This window comes from Misgurnus anguillicaudatus, chromosome 9 (genome assembly GCF_027580225.2).
Source record: "Misgurnus anguillicaudatus chromosome 9, ASM2758022v2, whole genome shotgun sequence".
In the NCBI taxonomy this organism is placed as follows: Eukaryota; Metazoa; Chordata; class Actinopteri; order Cypriniformes; family Cobitidae; genus Misgurnus; species Misgurnus anguillicaudatus.
This window is the reverse complement of record NC_073345.2, coordinates 24,111,431-24,137,440: the sequence shown is the minus strand read 5'-3', so window position 1 is coordinate 24,137,440 and position 26,010 is coordinate 24,111,431. Positions and strand designations below refer to the sequence as shown.

At 36.7% G+C, this 26,010-nt stretch overlaps 1 protein-coding gene across 1 annotated transcript in view; it reads left to right on the top strand.

The window, feature by feature from the left end:
- bcr (BCR activator of RhoGEF and GTPase) overlaps positions 1 to 20,375 on the top strand; it is an 84,818-nt gene extending 64,443 nt beyond the window's left edge. Inside the window, exons 9-23 of the mRNA XM_073871337.1 lie at positions 2,879 to 3,000; positions 3,712 to 3,877; positions 5,576 to 5,695; positions 5,795 to 5,870; positions 5,973 to 6,074; positions 6,373 to 6,447; positions 8,279 to 8,376; positions 9,878 to 10,009; positions 11,568 to 11,627; positions 11,709 to 11,818; positions 12,047 to 12,186; positions 12,301 to 12,435; positions 12,531 to 12,636; positions 16,427 to 16,589; positions 16,800 to 20,375. Of these exons, the coding sequence (XP_073727438.1) occupies positions 2,879 to 3,000; positions 3,712 to 3,877; positions 5,576 to 5,695; positions 5,795 to 5,870; positions 5,973 to 6,074; positions 6,373 to 6,447; positions 8,279 to 8,376; positions 9,878 to 10,009; positions 11,568 to 11,627; positions 11,709 to 11,818; positions 12,047 to 12,186; positions 12,301 to 12,435; positions 12,531 to 12,636; positions 16,427 to 16,589; positions 16,800 to 16,889 (1,695 nt within the window). The 3' untranslated portion in view covers positions 16,890 to 20,375. The remainder of the gene's footprint in view (positions 1 to 2,878; positions 3,001 to 3,711; positions 3,878 to 5,575; positions 5,696 to 5,794; positions 5,871 to 5,972; positions 6,075 to 6,372; positions 6,448 to 8,278; positions 8,377 to 9,877; positions 10,010 to 11,567; positions 11,628 to 11,708; positions 11,819 to 12,046; positions 12,187 to 12,300; positions 12,436 to 12,530; positions 12,637 to 16,426; positions 16,590 to 16,799) is intronic.
- Positions 20,376 to 26,010: the final 5,635 nt, after the last annotated feature.

Below are 26,010 nucleotides of genomic sequence, written 5' to 3'. Positions count from 1 at the left end.
TTCACATTAGAGAACAAGAGACTATAGCTTTACTAATAAAACGCAGTGCAAGTGTTTGCGCAAGCGTTTTAAATAGAAGAGCCGACCTTTTTGTTTTTAGATAGGTTTGAGTGTGTATTTGTGAGTGTGTGTCGGAGGTCCTTTCCTTTCACCTGCAGTGAAATTGCTTTGGAAATGTCAGTCGTAAAGTCTGGTGTGTGGTGCTCTTTGGGAAAAAAAATTGTTCATGCCATTGGGTGGTATATTTTATATTGTTATAAAATTAAGTCATATATTTATTGTTTTCTGTGAATCATTCATGTGTAAATGACAGTATTTTGCATACTTATTTGGAATGCATGGATTTAGTTCACCCATTTTTCTATTGTGTCTGGTTGTTATAATAATCTCTATTAATATACATGTCAGCAGTGTTGGGGAAAGTAACTTTTAAAAGTAATGCATTACAATATTAAGTTACTCCCAAAAAAGTTACTAATTCCGTTACTTTTCATGGAAAGTAATCCTTACGTTACTTTTTTGTTACTTTTGCGTTACTTTTTCATGGCTGAGGCTTGATCTCTTTCAGGCCTTACAAGTGTTTTTTATGACTGAAACATTACGCATTCAGAAACTGCATATTTCATCACAAAAATGTCAAGCTCTGGCCTGCCATCTGGCCATACTTTTTTGAAAAAGTAATTCAAATAGTAATATGTACATTTAAAAAGTAATGCGTTACTTTACCCGTTACTTCAGAAAAGTAATATTTTATGTAATGCACGTTACTTGTAATGCGTTACCCCCAACACTGCATGTCAGGATAAAGGTTTAAATCCTCATTTTAAGTGCCTATAGATAAATAGATGCCATCATGTTTGGATCAAGGGACTTTTTAAAACTTCTTTGGTTTATACCAACCCAAGAAAAGTGTTGTATTTCCGAATAAAAAGATTTGTATGTATTTTTATTTAAAAATTATGTACCAAGTAGATCTAAATCCTTTATTGCATTAGAAGGGCAAAAGGTCATGGTTTCGAACCTAGGTAACACGTACTGATATGCAATGCAATGTAACTCGCATTTGATAAAAGCATCTGCCAAAAAGTGTAAATATAAATCTGAATGTAAATATTTATTGATTAAAATGGCAGGCTCTGAATTTATTCATTAGAAATAAACTTGCCATGTTAACTTTAAAGGCATATACAGTAACACTGTGATTTATGACATTCAGAACTATGTTATTTCATTAGACATTATTGCTTGCTGTAAATATGTGCCTTTTTCATATCTCTTCCCATTTATCAATGGCGGCTCGTGACTGCTCATCCGAGGGGCACAAATTCAAAATAAGTGTTCGGGGTGTCGTGTGTTGATCGTGTTTTCAAAATATGTGTTTGTTGCGTCATGTAAACCACGTGTTTTGTCAGAATAAGTGCCTGCTGCACACGCGTCAAAACCGTCTATGATAAAAGAGACTCTCACATTCACAAAATACACGCAAGACACTCCCTTAACAGTAAACTGTGATTACGCATGAGATTATGCAAGTATCTGGCAAACGCGAGCGTCTCTTTTATCATAAACCCTTTGGGCGCGTGTGGAGCAGGCACTTGTTTTGACAAGACACGTGATGCACATAGGATCTCATGTTATGATGGTCCACATACATGTTGTGACGAACGTCCCATCGGACGTCCTCGAAAAAAGAAGTCACCGGCTGCCACTGCCATTTATCCTCTTTACATGTTTTGGATAACCGCATAATGCGTCTGGTGTGCTTCCTGAATTTCCATTTGCTCTCTTTGAAACAGGACCGGTAGAATCTTGTAATGTGGGAGCATTTGGAACATTTTGTTTCCTGGGATTTGATTTCACTAGTGCCGACTGGATCATTCCGGCACAAAGAGGATCTTTGAGTCTCTTCATTCAATACTAAGTTCATCTACTATGTTTTAAGACAGTAACCATTTATTTAAACAAGAACACCCACATTAATTACCGCCAAAGCGGCTGAGCTGAGAAATAAAGAGAGACTGTTAATGCGGACTGAACTGTTTTCATTTACTAAACGTTATAATTGCTCTCTTCCCCCCAAATGGTAAAGGGGTGCTTTTAAAGAACCGCTCTTTTAAATGTTGAAAATGGTGGCATGTAATCTCATTATTTAGTTGATGAACTTAAACCAAGCCATTAAATTTTGTAATGCAATGAAAAGATGCGAGAGTTTTGGAATTAGTATGTGGTGACAGAAGCCACCCTCACACGCATGCACACACACACACACAGTGGCGTGTGAGTCAACAGCAGTGATGTCATTGTGTTAATGATGACTGGTTGGGTATAGACAGTCTGCCGAACATGTAGGTGACTGCAGCCAGGTTACTGCTTCTTGTTGGGAGAGATGGTTGTGATATCATCTTTTGTTTCCTCTCACTGCAGTGGTGACGTGTTGCCGTGGGAGCAGTGATGCGTGCGCTGTGGCCCGGGGCTTTTGTTAGGCATGCATGTTTTCACACGTTTACCGCCCATGTGGCTCATGGGATTATCACTGCTCACTTAGCATATGGTCTTAGGTCAGGAGTTACCTTTTTTTAAAATGTCCTCCCAATTTTCTCATTTTATAAACACAAAGACTCATCAACATTGTGGGTTGCTGCTCTTTTTTGAGTCGTGGTTAAGAAATAGGGTGAGACTTCCCCCTAGTGGCACACATAGAAAACTGTTTTAGCATACAGAATATTCTTGCATAGAAGTCTTTCTGTCCTTACTTCTGTCTGTCTATATAATGTGTTTTTGTTAATAAGAATTTTGGTGATGTTTTATGGCATATTGATGAAAAATGATCTAAATTAAAATGTACTTACATTGTGTCTTTGGTTTCTCTATTCAACAGAACCGTCAGCTCTTGAAGGACGGTTTCATGGTGGAACTGGTGGAGGGGAACCGGAAACTACGCCATATTTTTCTTTTCACTGACCTCCTGCTCTGTGCCAAACTGAAAAAACAGATTGGAGGGTAGGGAAAATACCCATCTATCTCCCGTATTTCCATTTCATTTCTAGTTCTCTTTTGATTTTTATACAGTACTATCTTAGGCCACCACCAGCAGCTTTGTTGTTTTAGCAAAGTTTTAATGTCCATCCATATTTTTTTACTCTTTTTATTAAGATACAAACAGAAATACAGGACATATGTACACAAAATTAAAAACAAAACCATTTTAGGACGTCTTCTTCATGCATCAGTCAGTATTTAGTGTGACCTTTCTTGGCACTTAACACATCTTGAGATTTTTTGGGGAAACTAAAGTCCTAAAGTCATTCGATTAGAATTAGAAATTTGGATTTAATTTTATTTAGGTTTAAGAGATCCTGAAGTAACCTGCTATTGCTCAATTGGAAGGGGAGTTTACACTTAATACCTGACACTATTTCTGTACAATTTTATACTAGTCTTCTGGTTATATTCTAATAAAGAGACTGAGAAATAATTATTTATGATCTAAATCTAAATGGCATGGTGGCCTTAGACTTTTGCACAGTACTGTATATATAAAACAGTCTATTGCATGTGTTCCACAAATGTGTTGTTTCCTCACTCGTTTGCATTATTTTTGCAGCCTGAGACTGATATTCTGACTTAAATGTAATCATTTATAATCTGATTCTTTGATCTATTTTTTTTATTTTGATTATTTGTAATTGAATTTATTCCTTCTGTTTGCAGGAAGAGCCAGCAGTACGACTGCAAGTGGTACGTTCCTCTTTCAGATCTCACCTTTCAGGCAGCGGAGGAGTCAGAGCCCCTATCTATCCCACAAGCCCCTGATGAAGAGCTGGATGCCATTAAGATCAAGATCTCCTCCCTCAGGAGTGATATCCAGAGAGAGAGGGTATTGGACATTTTGGGCTTTTTTAAAATCCTATTCTGCAACATCCAAAAGTCTGAGACCACACTGAAAATGTCATTAATTCTAAAAATGCTATTGAGTTTTACTCGAAACAAAATCTTTGTGGATAGTTTATAGGAACGCTCAAAGACATCTGAAAACTTGTTAAATGCTCATTGAATGTTTTGAACACACTTATGTGACCCTGGACCACAAAACCAGTCATAAGTAGCATAGCACATATATGTAGCAATAGTTAACAATACATTGTATGGTTCAAATTGATAAATTCATTTATTTCTGCCTAAATTCATTAGGATATTAAGTAAAGATCATCTTCCACGCAGACATTTTGTACATTTCTTACCGTAAATATCTCAAAAATTTTGATATGTATAGCTAAGGACTTATGAAAGCATATTTTGATTTTTTTGCACCCTTAGATAAAAGATTTTCTCAATCTCTGAAAGTAGTGGTATCTCTGCCAAATATTGTCGTCATCCTAACAAACCAAAGCTTATTTATTCAGTATAAATAAAACAAAATGGACTTATGGTTTTATGGTCCTTGGTCACTTATGATCTACAAAAATGCTGTCTAGGTTAAGGTGGCCAGACGTCCCCGTTTTCCAGGGACAGTCCCATTTTTTGGTGTTCTGTCCCCGACTGGAGCTGTTCCCGGAAATGTCGCAGTTTAACAGCACGTCCAAAACAACCAGCAAATGCACTGAAAAACCCGATCAACATTTAGCCTTTGGAGAACCAGACCGGTGCAGCATAAAGTTTGCGCGTCACTGCTTTAGCAATAAAGAATTTACTACAACACACAAGAAAGCGTTATCAAGTTGATTTAAGTTATCATAAGATATGAAAACAGTCAAAGTTATCGGTGGATAAGGTTTTACTACTCATGTTAAATTAAAGTAATAAATCAGTGTTACTAACCATTTGTTTTGTGTAAATATGTTTCTGTTTTTCACGTTTACAAAGCTATGAAATCAGCTGAAGTAGTACCTTAGAAGTAACTTTGGTGAGGTATGTCATATATGTCAAATTAGATTTAGGCTATAGAAATTGTTCAAACTAATTGAATTAGAAACACTGGCAAAAAAAGTATTCTTAGTATTTTTGTCTTGTTTTCAGTACAAATATTATATAAAAAAACTTAAATCAGGATGCATTTTCTTCATGAGCAAAATGACTCAAGATAATATATCTAGTTTATATATCCATATGCTATTTGGCTATATCTAGCCAAAAATATATAAATTTGTACTTAAAACAAGCAAAAAAAATCTGGCAACACTTAAATTAAGAAAAATGTTCTTACCCCATTGGCAGATTTTTTTTTTGCTTGTTTTAAGCACAAATTCACTTACATTTTATATTTTCTTAGGGGATTTTGCTCATCAAGAAAATGCATCTTGATTTAAGAATTTTTAGATTTTTGTACTGAAAACAAGACAAAAATACTAAGACATTTTTTGCAGTGAACCCAGAACAACAAAAAAGAAACATTCAAAACAGGTTTTGTCCCCATTTTTTTTTATTTATAGATGACAACAAACGAGATTTTAATGATATTTTGACTATTGAACTAGGAAATGTCCCTAGTTTTCATGGTCACCTTAGTCTAGGTAGGCAGCTCACTAGGTTTTATAACACACACACAATCTTTATATATCACTGCTTTCTTCAACAGAAAGCCAACAAAGGGTCAAAAGTCATGGAGAGGCTGAAGAAGAAACTGTCAGAACAGGAATCTTTACTGCTGCTAAACTCTCCAAACATGCCTCTCCGAGTGCACAACCGCAGTGGAAAGGTGAGAGCCAGACATGCACATTATTCCTGTCTGCTTCATCCTCAAACCTGTGATGTTCCTGCACGAGCTCACAATCTGTGTGTCTGTTATATGTTTCAGAGCTACATGTTTCTGATCTCATCAGACTACGAGCGTGCCGAGTGGAAGGAACTGATCCGAGAACAGCAGAAGAAATGTGAGTGGCATACTGTAACACAACAACCAGTATTGACAGTATTGAAATTGTTACCAGTTTATAGCGGTCAATGTCATACTGAATTCTTGCTGATTTCCACAGGTTTTAAGAGCTTTAGCCTGACATCCATGGAGCTTCAAATGCTCACAAACTCCTGTGTCAAACTTCAAACGGTCCACATCCCCCTCACCATCAATAAAGAGGGTAAGAGAGGTGTACAGTTTTTAAAAATAACAATATTACTAACACACACAAAAAATGCACGTTTAGTATTTGCTTCCCTCCACATTATTATTGCACTGCTCTCTGAAATACTTGTTTCTTATTTGTCAATCACAGTATTTAGTGGTGCGACTTTTTTATATCAAATTATATGCATGCTGTATTGAGGTTGTTTTCTAATAATGTATCTTGGGAATGTCATCATTGACCTAAATGTTAATTTAGTTTTTATGTACTCTATTTATTAAAAACTGGATTTCCATGCCTGTTTCCACCCTAGAGGATGAATCTACTGGACTGTATGGATTCCTGAATGTAATTGTCCATTCTGCCTCTGGACTTAAACAGAGCTTAAGTAAGTGTCTTTTTTCGCCTTTTTGATTTTGCCTCCTCAACGGCTTCTTTCACCTGTGGGGTCCCTCAGGGCTCCATTTTGGGGCCTATTTTGTTCGCCCTGTATTTGCTCATCTTGGGATTTATTCTTTGGAAATTTGGTATCTCTTTTCATTGTTATGCAGAAGACACGCAAATTTATCTGATAAGATATATAAGATACTCCTACATTAGCGCCTCTACGTTAGCGTCTCTATGAAGGAAATTAAAGCTGGATGGTACTATATTTCCTAAGTTTTAATGAAAATAAAACTAAAGTCATGCTGTTTACGGCAGGTGACACTTATGAATCCCTACAGTTGGATCTTGGGGAATTGAATCCATCAGTGAAACCTTATGTTAAGAATGTAGGTGTTATTATGGACTGTGATTTTAAATTGGATAAACAGATTAACTTCAAGTTTTTTCCAATTGAGACAACTCACCAAGGTGAAATCTTTCGTATCTTTTATAGACTTTCAAAGACTTATTCACATTTTTATCTCATCACGTCTGGATTATTGTAATGGCCTCTATATAGGAATTAATCAGGCCTCTCCAGACTACAGTGGGTCCAGAATAATATGTCCAGAACATATTAACCCTGTTCTCTCCTCTCTTCACTGGTTACCTGTACATTTTAGGATTTGTTTTAAGATTTTGTTAAACACTTGCGGTTTTTAAAAAGTGCTTTATAAATAAACTTTGACTTTTGACTTTACCTTCATCTCTTTCTCTCGCGCGCTCTCTCTCTCAAACCCCATTCACACAGACCTTTGGTCCCAGAAAATTTCTGTAAAATTGCCAGACAAGCGTCTGTGTGAACAAAAACTCGTTCCGTTAATCTTCTGGGATCGTTGCCGGAAAGAGGACCTAGTCAGATACCCGGATAACCCTCTGTGTGTGAACAAAAAGCCGAAAGAATGCCGTAATGGGCGTGTCGTAGTGAGGACGCGTGCGTCATCACAACAAAAGTTATGGTTCAGCTCCTTAAAACGAGGGATAACATGCATATAAACATTCACCACTAGAGATGTTGCAAACTAGATTGAAGCAGTTTTCAGGAAATGATAAATGAGATGCATAAACAATGACGCACGTGCCGTAGTGTGGACGCGCGTGTCATGGCAACATGAAGTTGGTTCAACTCTTTAAAATGAGGGATTTACAACATTCACAACGAGAAATGTCAGCAAACTGGACTGAAGGAGATATCAGGTAAGTAAGCTCATTACTTACTGCGCTGAAACGGAGATCATTCAGCAGCATAAAAGAATATCGCGTCACATGCTCATTTGAGCTATAATAAACGAAAATACCCGCGCGTCATTCCAACAAGATATATCGTTCAGCTCCTCAAAATGCGGGTATTAAATGCATATAAACAATCACGATGAGAAATGTCTGAAAACTTTATTAAAGCAAAGCTCAGGGAGCTCGTCAAATATCCACTCAGAAGCTGAGATCATTCACCAGCATTAGAACCGTGCGTCACGCGCTCCTTTATAAATCTTATCATAAACAAAAATGCACGCGAGTGGTTCTTGGAGGGAGAAATAATATATAATATGCAAACTTCAGACGCTGCGTAGAAGAGAGGGCGGGACTTTCAATAGGTCACGTGTCTTTCCGGGACCATCACATGCCGGGTAAACTTGGCAGTGTGAATGAAAAAAAAATCTAACTATTCCGAAAAAATACAGGATGCCTGTCCCGTGTATTTTACGGAATTTCTGTGTGAAAAGGGCTTCAGTCTCTATCTTGTCAACATGTGTTGAGGTTATTCTCTGTCCCTGTGCTCTCTTTCTCTTTAGATCTGTATTGCACATTAGAGGTGGACTCCTTTGGCATCTTTGTGAATAAAGCCAAAACAAGAGTGTACAGATACACCACAGAACCCAAGTGGAACGAGGTAATCCCATCCATATCTGTACAGCACTGAGACCTGTCCGCTGAAGGGCTCTTGAGGCATTCATTCATAATTAAACACTGCATAAGTAAGGCCATGTGGAATATGCAGGCCTTCTGGACAAATTATCCTACAATTTAATTAAGAGCAATTACCATCCCCCAAAGTAAAGGGGTGCAAATAAAGGAAATGAGGGATGGCAGGTGTTAAATCTGGCCTGTAGCTAATTTTCTTAAGACATTCTTGATGTTTTGTATTGTGTATTTAATTTTTTAGGGAACATGCAGACAAATAAATGAAGAGTTTGGTTTCAAAACACAATAAATCCATTTTGACTAATTTCGGTAAAAACGTGTTTTCTATAACAAGAGTTACAAGATCAAAACCACTATTTTCTGCTACAAACTTTCACATGGCATCTTTATGTTATAATAACATTAAAAATTCAAATCCATAATTTGATTTTCAAAGATTTATTATAAAAGCTGATAATTTTTCCACAAAATGCAATAAATCCATGACAAGTTTCAAGTTTTTTTCCAAAATGCTATAAATCGAATCAATATATATATGAGCATTCATCTTTGTCATGTTATATTCATTTAGTTGACTAGTGGTATACACTGATTAAAAAAAATAAACATTAATGTCATTAATCAAAACACTTACTTTGTCATATTAAGAACACTGTCATTGTTGCTGTCATCCTTGGGATGTTGTTGGTGAACTTTTTTGACAGCGATCAGCTGTAAAATGTTTTGGTCCTGCTCGATTTTCGTTGGCTTCGAGTAAAATAATGGAACGTTTTTCATAAGATCACCCACCACAGAAAACCACCACAGGTGTATCAGTGCCATCAAAAGTATTATTTTGTTTTTGTTTGTTTGTTCATCCATGTCCCATGTGTATTTCATGTGTATTCAATGCACCGCCATTATTGTTTACAATGCATGGAATGGTGAGCTGTGATTGGTTGAGCGGATTTATTGCATTCTGCAGAGAAGGACTGGCGTTTATCATGTTTTGGGAAAAAGGGAGAAAAGATGACAGAATAACACGGCGGATATTGGATTCTGCATAAAAATAAGAATTTCTTTTTTTAAAACTGACCTGGTGGTAACAAATTTTTTTTTAAATGCCGTTTATCGCGTTTTGGAACCAAACTCTTCCTATATATATCTTAAATGGTGTTCAATTGGCTCAGTTGGTTAACATTAGGTTAGTGGTAAAAAGGTCATAGGATTGATCCCCAGGGAACATGCATAATAATACAATGTACTGTATAGCTTGAATGCAATGTAAGTCTGCCAAATGCATAAATGGATGCACTGTGTGTCCTTTTGTATCAAATCATCTGCCAAACTCATCTATGCATTTACTGTTAAATCTATACATTACATGCATTGCTATAAATATGCATTTACTATGTATAAACAGTTACTGTTTATATTTGTGTTGTTTTGGTGTATTGTGGGTAATAGTTTGAATATGTTTTCTTACATAGGAGTTTGAGATTGAGTTGGAGGGCTCCCAGATGTTGCGTCTACTGTGTTACGAGAAGTGCTACAACAAAGCTAAGATGAACAAGGATGATGGGGAGAATACAGACAGAATAATGGGCAAAGGACAGATTGCGGTACGATCTCGCAGCAAGTACTGTTTTAACAGTATTACAAACATCTTACAGTTTTATTTGTATTAATCACAATCATAATTTTTCCTGAGAGAGAAATCACAGATAATTAGCAAACTTCAGACACTGTGAAAAAAAAGTGCAGGACTTTAAAGAGCTCACCTATTGTCAGATTCACGTTTTTACATTTCCTTTGATGTGTAAGTGTGTATTAACTCTTTCCCCGCCATTGACGAGTTATCTCGTCAATTAAGAGAAAACGCTTCCCTGGCAATGACGAGGATTTCCGTCTTTCCGCAATACCGCTATTATCCACCAGGTGGATAATTTCCGCACTTCTGCAACTTTTACCGGAAGTAACTCCTCGCGTGAAAAAAAAACGATCCGGGACAAATTCCGGATGCATATTACTGTGTATTTTCCATAATCCCTGTGTGAAAAGGGCTTAAGTGTTGTTTACCACCTGGGCCCTAAGTGAATCTGGTCAGTGCTATAGTCGCTCTGCATTTCCAGATGGAGACTGGCCTTTATACCCCAGACATTTGATCTGCCTTTTAATTGGTTGGGTATTATTCACTCAGCCCTGGCTTTTGAGTCTTCAGATCATCCATAATTCATGTGTGCTGTCTGAAAATGTCACATTTAAACACCTATGTCCGATTAGCTGACCTGTCAGTCTCTCCCCAGAGTTTTAAGGGGTCACACAGAAAACACAGAAGTCTCTTGCTTTACAAATGATTCTTTGTAAGGTCTGGGTTTAAGTGCATTTGCATTTGAAAGCATTATTGGTGTATTGATTGGTAGGATTCGATCACTTTGTATGCCTGACAGTACAAACATAAAATTTATGTGGTATTTTCACTTATTATTTTAGCTTGTGTTGTTTACTCATCCTTATACTCATTTTAATACATAAGTACACGCTGAACTTGACTCACTTCAGATTGCACCTTTCCAAGTTTAGTTAATTTAGGAATGGTAGAAATTAGCTTTTGATTGCAAAACTGCAACGTGATGAACTTGTTTTTATATATTTTAGGGCTGCATAACAACTAATCGCAACTAATAGTTTGCAGAATAAAAGTTTTTGTATACATCATATATGTGTGTGTATTGTGTATAATAATTATGTATATATAAATAAATAAATACACACACATTCATGTAAATATAGTTTGTTTATTAAGTATTCATGTGTATGTATAATATAAATTATATATAAATATAAAAATGTATATACACAATGTAAATTTATCTGCAAACGATTAGTTGCGATTAGTTCTTATGCAGCCCTAATATATTTAATTATTTATACATTTAAATATTTAATTTAGTTTAGACCATATGTACCATTTTTTTCAACCAATTCTAACCCTGATATCACTACAAAAGACTTGTTATACAATTATTTTGTTGAAATTTGTCCTGTAGAATATAAAGGCACATATTTTGGAGAACATTTTTTCTTACACTGTAAGTCGCTTTGGAGAAAGGCATCTGCCACTATATTTAATTACATATCATTATGTTTTATGTTCTTATGTATTTGTCTTTTATTTAGTTGGATCCTCAGATGCTCCAAGGAAAGGACTGGCAGAGGACAGTTATCCCTATGAATGGAGTGAGTATTTCCATATCGGTTCCACTACAATCTTAACTAGTTTTCTTACCTTGATAACTAAATATGCATCGTTTTCCTAAGGTCGAGGTGAAAATTTCAATGAAATTCACCAGCCGAGAGTTCAGCCTGAAGAGAATGCCGTCACGAAAGCCAATGGGTGTGTTTGGAGTGAACATCTCCTCTGTGACCAAGTGAGTAAAAAAATGGATAAGCGCGCACAGCTAACAAAGTTTAATAGTTACTACTGTTATTATACATAGGCAAACGTCCATGAACTACATAAAGAGCTTGTGCTATTGGCACTGTGCTATGAGCCCATGTCGAATACTATATCTGATTTACATATCATCTGCCTTAACCAGGTTAAGTTAAAGTCTGAAAGACTGTCTCGTGATATTTGCTGTACCTCTTATTCTCAGACGCGAACGCTCCAAAGTGCCGTACATTGTCAGACAGTGTCTGGAGGAGATTGAGAGAAGGGGAATGGATGAAGTGGGCATCTACCGTGTCTCAGGAGTGGCCACTGACATCCAGGCACTCAAGACAGCTTTTGACACAAGTGAGTGTCACAGGATAACATTATAGCGTAGATCATACATTACGTTACATATAAAAGATCAACTACTGTGGCTGTAAACAACTTTCATAGTTCAGCTCTCTCATTCTCTCTCAGATAATAAGGACGTGTCGGTAATGATGAGCGAGATGGATGTGAACGCCATCGCCGGAACGCTCAAGCTATATTTCCGGGAGCTTCCAGAGCCACTGTTCACCGATGAGCTCTACCCGAACTTTGCAGGAGGCATTGGTTTGTCACTCGTTCTTTCGCAAAAAGCACACTGCTGAGTGTAAGGTTTGGCTTTTTTAAGGAGAAGTACTGATTGTGTCTTTGTGTCTCTGTAGCTCTCTCGGACAGCGTAGCTAAAGAGAGCTGCATGCTGAACCTCCTACTTTCTCTACCAGAACCAAACCTTGTCACTTTCCTCTTCCTGCTGGATCATCTCAAGAGGTATACCAACTGCTGAGATGAATAAGATTTAGATTATTACAGTGATGAGAATGAGATTATTAGTATTGCAGTAATGAGAATTAGAGGAGGGAATTGTGTCTATTTGTTACCAAAAAGGCACTAATAAGTGCAAATAAACTTTTTTATATAAAGAAAATTAAGTGTATTTGTGACACTGGACCACAATTATTTTTAAATAAATACGCTTTCCATTAACTCTTTTCCTGACAGCATTTTTAAAAAAGTTCCTAGCCAGTGCCAGCATTTTTTATGATTTTCACAAAAGTTTAATGCCTTAACTCGTCAATGGCTCGGAAAGGTTAATGTATAATTTATTATGATAGGAAAATATATGTCCGTGATACAAATATTTAAAAAATCTCAGGGTGCAAAAAAATCATGATATTAAGTAAAATTGCCTTAAAGTTGTCCAAATAAAGTCCTAAGCAAAGCAACACATATAATACAGCGGGGAAAATAAGTATTTGACACATCAGCATTTTTATCAGTAAGGGGATTTCTAAGTGGGCTATTGACACAAAATTTCCACCAGATGTACTAGCCATCAAGCCAAATATTGAATTCATACTCAAAGAAATCAGAAAATTTAAGTATACAAGTTGAGTCATAATAAATAAAGTGAAATGACACAGGAATAAGTGAAGAGTTTCGTTGCAAAACGAGATAAATCCATTTTTTTACATTTTTGTCAAAACATGTTTATTATTATGTTATCATGTTATTATTTTGTTTTATGGTGCTACTTAGCTGTTTTTTTTAAGTTATGAAGGTTTAAATCAAAACAAACCAACTGCAGTTGCATTGAAATTAATTGGAATGCACAACCAAAAAAGGAGATTTCTGAACAATTAAAAAAACGGTGGTTATCTCCTTTTGCAACGAAACTCTTCAAGTATTGAACACATGAAGAGAACAAGGTGCAAAATGGCATAGAAAGCCAGGAGATCACCTGAAAACTGTCAGTATTAAGAGAGAAACCCTGCCCCCTATCAGTACTAATTGATATCAGCTGCTTTAGTCCTAATTGATGGCCTATAAAGGCTTGTCATTACACAGGAGACACAAAGGAAAGACTTCATGATGGGTAAAAGCAAAGAACTCTCTCAAGATCTTCGTAATCTTATCGTTGAAATACATTTTGATGGGAATAGTTATAGGCGCATTTGCTGCCATTATCCAGAAATGGAAAGAGCATCACTTCACCCTAAACCGGCCACAATCAGGTGCTCTACGTAAGATCTCTGTCCGAGGAGTCCAAAGAATAATCAGGAGAGTTCTCCAAGACCCAAGAACCACTCGGGCAGAACTTCAGGAAGACCTTGCATCAGCAGATACTGTTGTTTCAAAGAAAACTATAAGCAATGCATTGAACTGCCATGGCATCCATGCACGCTCACCACGCCAGACTCCATTGCTGAACAAAAAGCATGTTGAGGCTCGGTTAAAGTTTGCGAAAGAGCATTTGGAGAAGCCTGTGGAATATTGGGAGACTATTGTATGGTCAGATGAAAGAAAATTGAACTTTTTGGCAGTCATTCTACACACCATGTTTGGAGACGAAATGGCACTGCCCACCACCCCAAGAACACCATACCAACAGTTAAGTTTGGGGGTGGAAGCATCATGGTTTGGGGCTGCTTTTTAGCAAGGGGTACTGGCAGACTTCATATTATCGAAGGCAGGATGAATGGAGAAATGTACCCGGACATTCTGGATAAAAACCTGCTGCTATCAACCAGAAAGCTGAAAATGAAAAGAGGGTGGACATTTTAGCAAGACAATGATCCCAAACACAGGGCCAGGGAAACAATGAAGTAGTTTCAAAGAAAGAAAATCAAGTTGCTTAAATAGCCCAGTGAGAGAGATGAAGATCAAAGTTCATAAAAGATCAAAAAAGACCCAAGGAACCTTCAAGATTTAAAGACCATTTGTGTGGAGGAATGGGCCAGAATCACTTCTGAGCAATGCAGATGACTGCTCTCTCCATACAAGAGGTGTCTAGAAGCTGTAATCACCAACAAAGGCTTTTCTACAAAGTATTTAAGGGGACATTCCAGAAGACGTTTTTAAGATATTAAATAAATCTTTGATGTCCCTTGAGTACATATGTGAAGTTTTAGCTCAAAATACCATATAGGTAATGTATTGTGGCATGTTAAAATAGGCACTTTATGGGGCTGAGCAAAAATGCACCGTTTTTGTGTGTATCCCTTTAAATCCAAACGAGCTGCTCAGGTGGGCGGAGTCTCAAGCGCTGGCGCTGTAGACAGAGCATCGAGGGAGATTCTCTCACGAAAGAAGTTAGTGAGCGATGTTAAGCATTATATATTTGAACATGTTTAAAAAGTCAATTATCTGTTTTATGCATACTAAATACATGTTTATCAGCAGATGGGAAACATTGTAGAATAAAAATAAAGACTTTTAGCGCTCATGCTGCTTTTAAACAGGCACAATGATTTTCAGCATGTTACAATAAAATACACTTCCACAAACACTCAGAAGTTTACTTTTTGACCAAACCACACGAGCACATTTAAATGATCTGTAATAAAACAACACGTTTAATGCTTAAACTTTAGAGAAACAGATCAAATGTCATGTTTAAGTTTATTGTGTACACATATTGAACACTTTCGCGTTTCTGTCAGTCTCTCATCTATTTTGTAACTCCTCATTCATTTGAAACTTCAGAGAAACATTAAACAACATATTTACTTATTGTGTATGATAGTGAATACGCGTTGTTCTCTTACTCTGTCTCGTGCAGTGAATTAATCCTCGTGTTCATTCATATAAACTTCAGAGAAACATATTAAACAACATAACTTATTTGAAAGCGAACCGTCGCGTTGCTCTCTCTCTCGTTCGTTCGTTCGCTCACTCGCTCTCTCTCTCTCTTGCACTAAGGTAACGTTAATCCTTTAGAACGTTAATTCAATATTTAGAAAGATTATTAAAACTACAAGTTATAAGATTGTAGGCTCCTGTTTGTGTTTGATGGAATACAAACGCGTCGTGCTGTCAGTCATTCTTTCTCTCTCTGTCTATCGCACTCGTGAGGCCGTTCATGGTTGGATAGCGCAGTTGAAGGGGCGGTATCATTAAAATAAGATCCCTTAGCTACGTCATGCGGGGAGCGAAATCCGCATGACCTATTTATTTACATGCTTGCAGAGAGAGCCTTACCAAAACAAAGTTACAGGGTTGCTATTTTTCATGTTTTCTGGGTTGGTAGAAGCACTGGGGACACGATTATAGCACTTAAACATGGAAAAAGTCTGATTTTCATGGAATGTCCCCTTTAAATAAAGAGTGTTCAATACTTATTCCCTGTCTCATTTCATTTTATTTATTATGACTCAACTTGTATACATAAATGTTCTGATTTCTTTGTATGAATTCAATATTTGGCTTGATGGCTAGTACATCTGGTGGAAATTTTGTGTCAATAGCCCACTAAGAAATCCCTTTACTGATAAAAAATGCTGATGTGCCAAATACTTATTTTCCACGCTGTATGTGTTGTAAAAATAGCGATAAATTATTTTTGATATATTTAAAGTTAAAAATTTACAAAATAACTCTACTTAATATCCTGATGATTTTTGGAATTAAAAAATGTATCATTTTGACTCATACAATGTATTGTTGGCTATTGCTACAAATATACCCAAGCTAGTTGAAACTTGAGCATGCCTTCTACAGATTCACTTGCTGTTTTCTACAAATTGCCTTTTTAGCTGATCCATTTTCTTTTTGTTTTTAGGGTTGCAGAAAAGGAGAGCGTAAACAAGATGTCTCTTCACAATCTGGCAACCGTGTTCGGCCCCACCTTACTACGACCGGCAGAGAAAGACAGCAAGATCCCCACCAACCCCACGCAACCTATCACGATGGGGGACAGCTGGTCTTTGGAGGTCATGTCACAGGTGAGCACTCCCATAACACCACCTGCTGTATAGGAATCACTTGGTTCTTTGAAATCGGTTGTATGTATGATCACTTTGTTATTGATGATGTATACCTACTATTAAATGAAACAAAATTTGGAAACAATAAATGGGCGTAACCTTAAAATTATATATTTTATTTTTAAATAAAATGTATTGTCTCCTGACCGTCTGTTTTTGGTGCTGCAGGTGCAAGTTTTGCTGTATTTCCTCCAGCTAGAGACCATCCCTACACCAGACAGTAAGAGACAGAGCATCCTGTTTTCCACAGAGGTGTAAAGATACATTTATTCCCATTTCTTACACTTGTGGGAAAGAAAAGAAGGATGCCCATAAATTGGGTATAATGCACACTGGAATGCACAACAGCGGCCGCTTCTGGGTACACGCGGGAGCGCGTCGTCTTTCGCTCATTTTCAGCTGTCGACACTAGGGGGCGCCACTGCCCTTTTAAATGACGAGGAACTTGAAATACTCTGAGCACATCTTGAATATTACCGAACCCTAAATGTACCTTAAAGCAGCTCGTTCTCCTTTTTGTCAACATCAGTGTCAGCACCTTTACTCTTCATCGTGATCAGACTGTGATTGATTATGAATCCCTGAGCATGCATGTGTGTCCTGTCATATCAGCCGGTGACGGTGAATACTCTCAGATCTGTTCCACTGTCTCCTCTGGGTTTTTGTTGTGTCATGTCATCATCAGTCCCCACTGGTCACTTATCAGACTCATTTGCTTTTTCTGTGCTGCTACGATTCAGATTTCAGCTCCAAACTGTGTTACAGTTTGTGTCATGCTACAGGATATAATAGATAATTACAACAATGTTTGTTCAGAGATGAATGGATAAATACTAATGTTTGTCAATCATTTAAAGGACTTGATTTAATAGGATTTGTGTGTAGAAGATGGTGTTTGGTTCAGTTATTGTCAGTGTTGATGTGATACTAATTTAAATAAGGTAAAGTTGAGAAACAATCCAGTAATATTTGAGTAATAATTTAGTTAAATCTCTTAATTATTATTTTACCTTTTTGCTCATACCTCTCTATCAAGCAATAGACATGTAAAACATTTTTTTTGTTTTGTGAGAGAGATATAAAGATCATAATCAGAAGGTTCTATATATTTTGTGTTTATATGATTTTTTATGTAATACATATAGAATAATTATGGTTATTTATTTGGGGACAGATATCAACATCAGTGTCTTTTCAAAATATGTCTGCATTTAAAGAGACAGTTCACCCAAAAATGAAAATAATGTCATTAATGACTCACCCTCATGTCGTTCCAAACTCGTAGGACTCGTTCATCTTCGGAGCACAGTTTGGGATGTTTTGTATTTAGTCAGAGAGCTTGCTTTTACCCTTCATTGAGGGTCTACATGCGGTGTACTGTCCATGTCCAGAGGGTCGTGGGAGCATCATCGGGGTGGCCCATGTGACATCAATGGGTCATTTAGAAGCATCGAAAATACATTTTGGTCCAAAAATATCAAAACTTACGACTTTGGTCAGCGTTGTCTTTTCTTGCGCGTCTGTTGTGGGGCGCATGCCCGAGATTGGAGTCACGTGACTGCAGTGACGCGGCTGACGTGTTATCTGGTGCGCCCCAGCTGTTGTTTTTTTGTGCGCCCGGGCTTCATTTACAGTCTGTGGGAGACGCACGCTGTAAGTTTGCAAAAAAACCTTCGCAAACATGTCTGAGGATAACACGTCATCCGCGCCACTGCGGTCGCGTGACTTTGGTCTCGCGCATGCGCTTCACAGCAGACGCGGGAGAGAGGAAGATGCTGAATAAGGTTGTAATTTTTGACCAAAATGTATTTTCGATGCTTCAACACATTTTAACTGACCCACTTATGTCGCATGGACTACTTTGATGATGTTTTGGTTACCTTTCTGGACATGGACAGTGTACCGTACCTAGATTTTCAATGAAGCATCAGCAAGCTCTCGGACTAAATTTAGAACATCTTGAACTGTGTTCTGAAGATGAACGGACGTCTTGCGAGTTTGGAACGACATGACATGACATTACATTTTTGGATGAACTATCCCTTTAACAATAATTGAACTTGATCACTGTTATGAAGTACTGTAGATTACACATATCCAATTTAGTTGTTTCATCCGAATTATAGATCAATCAGCACAGCTAAATGTGTGACAATGTCATTAATAATTCATTGGTGCTAAATATAGCACACAAACATTACTGTTTTTTCCAGCCGTATATCTAGCATTGAGACGACCAAATGGAAAGGTGCATTTTTAGTGTGTCGACTTGAAAAATCTTTCCTCTCTTTCACGTCTGTGACTTCTCTGTCATTAAGAAATGAAAAGCCGATGTATATAGCACAAACCGAGCAGGCAGCACTAATGTTTCTGTAACACTTGAGTCCTGTCAGATATTTGGGAAGGATGAAGGATGGGTTATTTTTACATGCTTGGAACCTACAGTTTCCTGTTTGCAACAGCCCCTACTTAACTTATTAACACTAAAGTTAATGCTCTTAAGTTGTTTTTATTTTATAGTTAAAAAGGTGCTTTACTTTTTTTGTTTTAACATGCAGGCATGTTCATTTTTTAAATCATTTTAATGTTTATTTTTATGTTTTTCAAGTATTGTTTGTGCGTTTGATGCAATGGTAACATGGAACCAAATTGAACCTAAAATTTGTGCAGTACACTGTCAGAAAAATGGACTCCCTTTCAAAAAAGTTCAAATTAAAGGTACATATTGGTACCAAATCTGTGCCTAATGATGGTACATATTAGGACCTTTTTAGTGACGGCTTGGGTGCATATTTTTAACAGTGTAAGGTGCGTTCCCGTTTTTGCCATAATGACTGTTTTGTCTGGCTGAGTTTGTCTTAAACCTTTATTGTCTGCACTAATGTAAATGTCCTGTATTTTGTACCCATCTCAACCGAATACAACATTAATGTAAGATGTTAATTCTCATTTCAGAGTTTTTTTCAAAGATGTGATTTAAGCACATTAGGAAATTTGAAGGCCCGTGTTTTCTCGTCCACTGTGGAACTGACAGAGCGCTTTTCTCTCTGCAGTATAAACTCATAAATCAAAGAAGGAAGAATAACTGTGATCCATTGCTTTTAGTAGGCAGGTAAGCGTAGACGATACAATTAAGCATTCCCATTGTGTTTGTTATATTATTTAATATGCCGATGTAGATTGTTGAATGTTACTTGGTTATATAACCATGTTCAAGTTATATGGGAGTGATACAGCGCATTATATTTCTTTGAACTACAAAAGTGTTTTATGAAAAGTAAAAATCTGTGAGAAAGCGAAATGAACGAATTTTTGAAATGTTTTGGCTTACAGTAAACGATTTGAATGTTTCAAACACTGTCTGTCCACGTAAGCCTGAAGTGTTGGAATTGTCATGATTTGCAAAGATAAATGTGTTCTGGATTATCCACAAGTATAACTGGTTTAAAATAACTAGTATTAAAGACAGGAGGAGTTCATCTGTATCATCTGTCGTAGTGTTATAATTGTTTATGTTGAAATTTTGCCTTTAACACATTAAGATATGCTGGACGGCCACTGGGACAGGCTATGGATTCTCTCCCTTTTTCCTTCAATTTTTTGTCACTATTTATTCTTGCTAATATCTTAATGTTCTGGTTATAGGACTGTACAAATAGATACTGATTTCTGCAGACTGAAACGTTTGGAAGGCATTTGCAGCCTCTGTTTATACACAAATGTTGAATAAAACCTGTATATGAATATCTGCTTTTTATTATGTGTTTTTGGTTATGCTGATGTTATTGATGACTTAAAAGACGTTTATTAAAGGTGTAGTTTATATATGTGTCCACGAGGGGGCAGCAGTGTGTTATTTGCTCTGTACTATGAGCATTAAAGGGACACTCCACTCTATTTAAAAAAAAAATATGCTCATTTTCCAACTCCACTAGAGATAAACATTTGATTTTTGCCGTTTTGAAATCCATTCAGCCGATCTCCGGGTTTCGATATTTTTCCTATTTAAAACTTGACTCTTCTGTAGTTACATCGTGTACTAAGACTGACGCAATGATATTACGAAAATTGTCCCCCGCTATTGAACGTTACCAACGGGACTATTTTCAGGCGCTGCGTAATATCATTGCGCCTGTTGCAGCCACGGTACGGCAGGAAAGTCCTTGATTATTCTTGATTCATTTTAAAAATCATATGTTTAACTATAGTAGAGCTGGAAAATTTGCATATTTTGAAAAAAAGTGGATTGTCCCTTTAACAACGGCTACGTCTGAAAGCTTGAGCAGTTGACTTGTTGCCTTGCTGCCTCATGAGCCAATAACTTGAATGGCATGAAGGCAGCTCTGGGAAACGCATTTGGACAGCTTTCATAGGCAGCGTAATGAAATTCTGTTTGAAATATAAACAAAGAGCGTCTTAGCGATAACTAATCCCATATTTGAAAAATACAAGACTAATTTCTCACTAGTACTGCAATTAAAAGGTGTAAAAAGTCAAAATATAACTTTATTTACACTAAATTTGTGCTCCCGACGCTTCCTTGACCGACATTTAATTTTTTCGAACTTAACCAGGCTCGACCAATCACATTCTTCATGCACGCCCATGCATAGAATTGTGGAACAGGACAATGAAGATATCTCAGGAGACAGGAAGTAAACCTACACTGTGAAAAATTTGCTGTAATTATGCAGCTGGTTGCCAGTAACTTACTGTAGAAGTTAAAGATTGAACATGTTTCATGTTCATTTAACTTTGAACAAGCTGTTGCTAGTAAATAACATAAATGTAAAATCTACAGTAAGTTACTGGCAGCTAGTTGCCAGTAATACCCAGTAATACTGTAATTTCTACAGAATTTTTTTACAGTGTAACACTGGATTCGGACGTGCCTTGATGACTTCCTGCCTTCGAAGGCAGGATTTTAGAGCTTTCGGACGCAGCCAACATTAATCTTTGCGACATGCAAATGACTGCTAAGACAGAATCTGGCTAATGAAAGCACAGACGGTTTGAAGTGCAATCACATTTTTTAAATTAGACACTGTGATTTTCAAAAATCAATTGATCTTTTTCAAAAAAAAAATTTTACATGTTGATTATGGGAAGTTCTTATTTTTTACACTTTATTTTTATGTTTTAAAGGGTTTTTTACCCCTCCTGCATTTATTGTAAATTCTGGTAACATTTATTTTTTAAGACCCAATGAATGCCTTGAAATGCGTGGGACATAATATTGAGTGGCCCCTCCCCCTTTTAAAATCAATAATAGTATTTCGTTTACCTGAGCCTGGAATCTGATGAAAATCTAAAGATTTTTGCAGATTGATGTCATAAAACCATTGATCTTTATTAGCAAAAATAAGAGATTGTAAGTTTTTAATGCTTTTATCTTCTAAATGCGAATTTTGTCGATGTTTTGGAGCACACTAGCTTATAGATATCCTAGTTAAAACTACATGATCTCATGGCAAGTCGTGTTATAGTCACGCAAAATTTGATCAATTTATTTGTGTCCATGGCACGAAATTCTGCTTTTTTACGTGCCTTGAGCACGAACGTCTTTTTTGTGACAAATTTCTATAAATAGTTTTTCATGTCCGTGGCACGACTTTCTTTTTTGTGTCATTTTATGTATTGTTTCCTATTTTTAAATCATTGTCACTTGGGATTAGATTTGGGGTATGGGTTAGGATGTACTTTTATGTATTTGTTTCTACATGCTTTTCCTTCGCTTTTACCACTATTTTCGCCTGGAGTTGGGGTTAGAGTTTGGGTTTGGGTTAGGAGGTCTAAAAATGTAACAGGAAGTGATCCCAACCCCAAGCGACAATGGAGAGAAAATAGAAAAAAACTATGAGAAAACAATACATAAAATGAAACATAAAGTCGTGCAACGAACACAAAAACTATATATAGAAATTTATAGAAAAAAACTGAATTTCGTGCCATTGACATGAATAAATTGATCAAATTTTGCAAGACTATAACACGACTTTCCGTGAAATTAGTCTGCCTTAAAGTTAGCACATTCATACTAAAAGCCAAATAACTTCAGTTTTGATTTAATGAATACTTTAAGAAAAACTTAAGTTTTTGTGTAGATGGAACCAATCATTGTTCTTATTTAAACATATATGTCATGACATCACATGTGTAACAATGACTAAGCTTGCAGATGACAACAGCTTGGATTTATTTTGGTGCATGACAGCCCATTCAGTGCATTTGCAGAGGCCACACACATTTCTCTAGAAGTCAGATAAGATGCCAAAAATCGTATACTGTACACTACATGCTAAATTAAATTAAGTTTTGACATACTGCATCCACCATGTTTTTACTGTCATGTGTACATATTTTTGTAGGCATTAACAACCGGCAAGAAAATAAATCATTTAAGTGCTGTTAAACAATTGAAATTTAATACATTTCTTGATACTTATACAATTTACACTTATAAAGATCCTTCAGACTCCAGTTTCTGGTATTTACATTACAATTTATTTACTTTTTGGCATCATAGGATAGAAAAGTGTCCATCTAATGCATACATGCTCTGTCAAAGCAGTAAACCATCTAGGTATTTAGTGCATGCTGTATTTTGCATACTAACATTTTGGTCGTTTTGCATACAGATTTTTGCATAAAGTAGGTGATTTCGGATGCAGGGACTGAGCTTTGTGGAGGAGCGGGCTGATGGACTGAGTTAAACTGTAGTAGAGTGACACTCTGTCATAGATCTGTTATGAACGAAAGTCAAAATAAAGTGATGTGACTTCTGTTTCTCCACGATTGCTACCGCAACACTATTATCTCAGTTCTCCGGCTGTCACTCCTCCCGGCTCAGGGTTCAAAAGCTCTGACCGTTAAAGCATGGCTATAGTCTGATAAGACCAACCCTCTGCCATCAGGGCCCTGCCTGCCCCGAGAGATCTGCTTCTTTCAGATTTCCCCTACACTTGTTTTATATCCTCTTTAAGTAATTCTAACTTAAGTATTTGCTTTTGTAACTTGTTCACGGGCAGATTTTGCTGTGCTTGCTGTGTCTGAGCAGGTTTAACCATGATGTACGCGTTTCGGTTGGTCTCAAACACCTCCCTACCAACACCCCTTATGTCTGGTATCTGTCAATCACTCAGTATCACTAGCAAACCATGGCAGTATGTGACCTGACATATGTTTCCTGTGTCCACAAATCAACTCCTTTTGATCTTGAAAGGCAGCATTCAGTTTCAACTGTGCATTATAACACTAAACCTAACAGTTTTCAGATTTTAATGTACACATGTAGTGATTTACATCATGTATGTGGTATGGCTGGTATATTTTTATGCACTAAAAGGTCACTTTTATTTTGTTATTTATTTTTGGGATTTAATGATATTTCAAAAATATTTCTAATGTTTCAATAAAAGCTGTTTTGGGTAATACACTCTAAAAAAATGTTTTGGTTGTTTTAAAGGTGCAGTCTGTAAATTTTAGAAGAATTTTTTGACTGTAACGCAATATAAAATAGATAACTATGTTTTCAGTTGTGTATAAAGACATTACAAAATGAACTTTTTTATTTTTATTACCTCAGAATTAGCCGTTTTTATCTACATACACCATGGGTCCCCTTACATGGAAGCCGCCATTTTGCCACATTATGTTTCTACAGTAACCATAAATGCTATGTACTTCGAAAGAGAGGGTTCAATTCACAACCTTACTACTAGATGCCGCTAAAATCTACACACTGCACCTTTAACCCATGTATAGGTAAAATATGGACAAACCCAACAGTTGGGCTATTTCTAACCTAAATGCTACACTGTAAAAAAGTTGGTTTAACTTAAAAAAGTAAGTTGGTGGTTGTCTTAAAATATTAGTAGACACAACATTTTTTACATAAAATAATTGTATAAAAATATTAAAAATAAAATATTTTTTACATAAAATATTTTAATAACATAAATTTTTTTTTAAGTTAATTTAAAGGGACAGTATGTAAGAAATATACCGTAAAACTTCAAATAATAGCCCGGGCTTTTATTTTCCCAAACCTATCGTCACACCAGGCGTCTAAAAGAGACAGGCGTCTATAAGAGACAGGCTTTTAATTTAATTGTTCCAGCATGACAGCAGGAGGTTACCACATATTACGTTTTATTTATAATTTGATTGTGTTTAACAAATTAGTTTGTGTAAGAATAACAGTCTTGAATTATTGGCAGTATAAATAAAGCAAACAAGGATATGTTTTTTTATTGGTTGTTGCGTGAAATCTTACCCAGATACAACAGTGCTATTTTCTGATTGGCTATTGTGTAGCCTCTTTCTTTTTTTGTATTGGCTCGTTCGACTAGAACTCCAGGGAAGACGGGCTTGATAGAGAGAGAGAGCAGTGCGGCCAGATACATTTTGGGCGCTGCAGCATATTAAATATGATAAATAGTGTTTCCGCGTGAGAAATACAATGTGTGGAGGGAGTGCATGCATGACAAAAGACTGAAAGCCCGGCTATTATCAGCGGCCTCAAAACACTACCGGCCCACCGGGAAAAGTCCCGAATCTCCCGATTGCCACTTCGCTACTGTCATCATCACCTCAATCCTGACGAAGAAGCTTGTTGTGTTGTCATAGTGATGAGTAAAGGAACAACTGCGTCTGTCACGTGACATCTACCAGTAAGCAAAAAAAACTTTAGCGTGTTCAATCTGCACCATAGAACTGTCTTAAACAGACGATCTGACGGGTTTTAGAAGATTAAATAAAACCCGAAACTAAAAAACAGACCAGGCCTTTATTTGAGACAGGCGTTTATTTACCCAACCCTGTTGTCACACCAGGCGTCTAAAAGAGACAGGCGTCTATTTGGGACTCGGCTATTATTTGAAGTTTTACGGTATATCAATTAATCATAAAATGGCCCTGATGTCACTAGACATTAAGAAATAATTTTCATTTCAAATACTTATATCACTCACAACAGTGGTCTGGCCAGGATATTGTCATTTAAAAAGTGGAGTTGCGGCCCTCAACTGATGTTTATGTTGTCATGTTGTGTATTGGCCACCGGTTGTGTGATTGCAGTACCAGTTTTAGCCACAAGTTTTGTGATTGCAATATCAGTTTTGGCCACAATGCTACATACTGTTCCTTTAACTCAAAAATGTAAGGCAACGGTAGTTTGGACATACTGCATCTATCATGTTTTTACTGTCATGTGACCAGTATGTTTGTCCACCTATGACACGTTAAAAACAGCCAAGAAAGTAAATCACTTAAGTGTTGTTAAACAATTGGAATTTAGTCACGGGAATACATTTTTTGATACTTATATAATTTACACTTATAAAGATCCTTCAGACTCCAGTGTCTGGTATTTACAAAA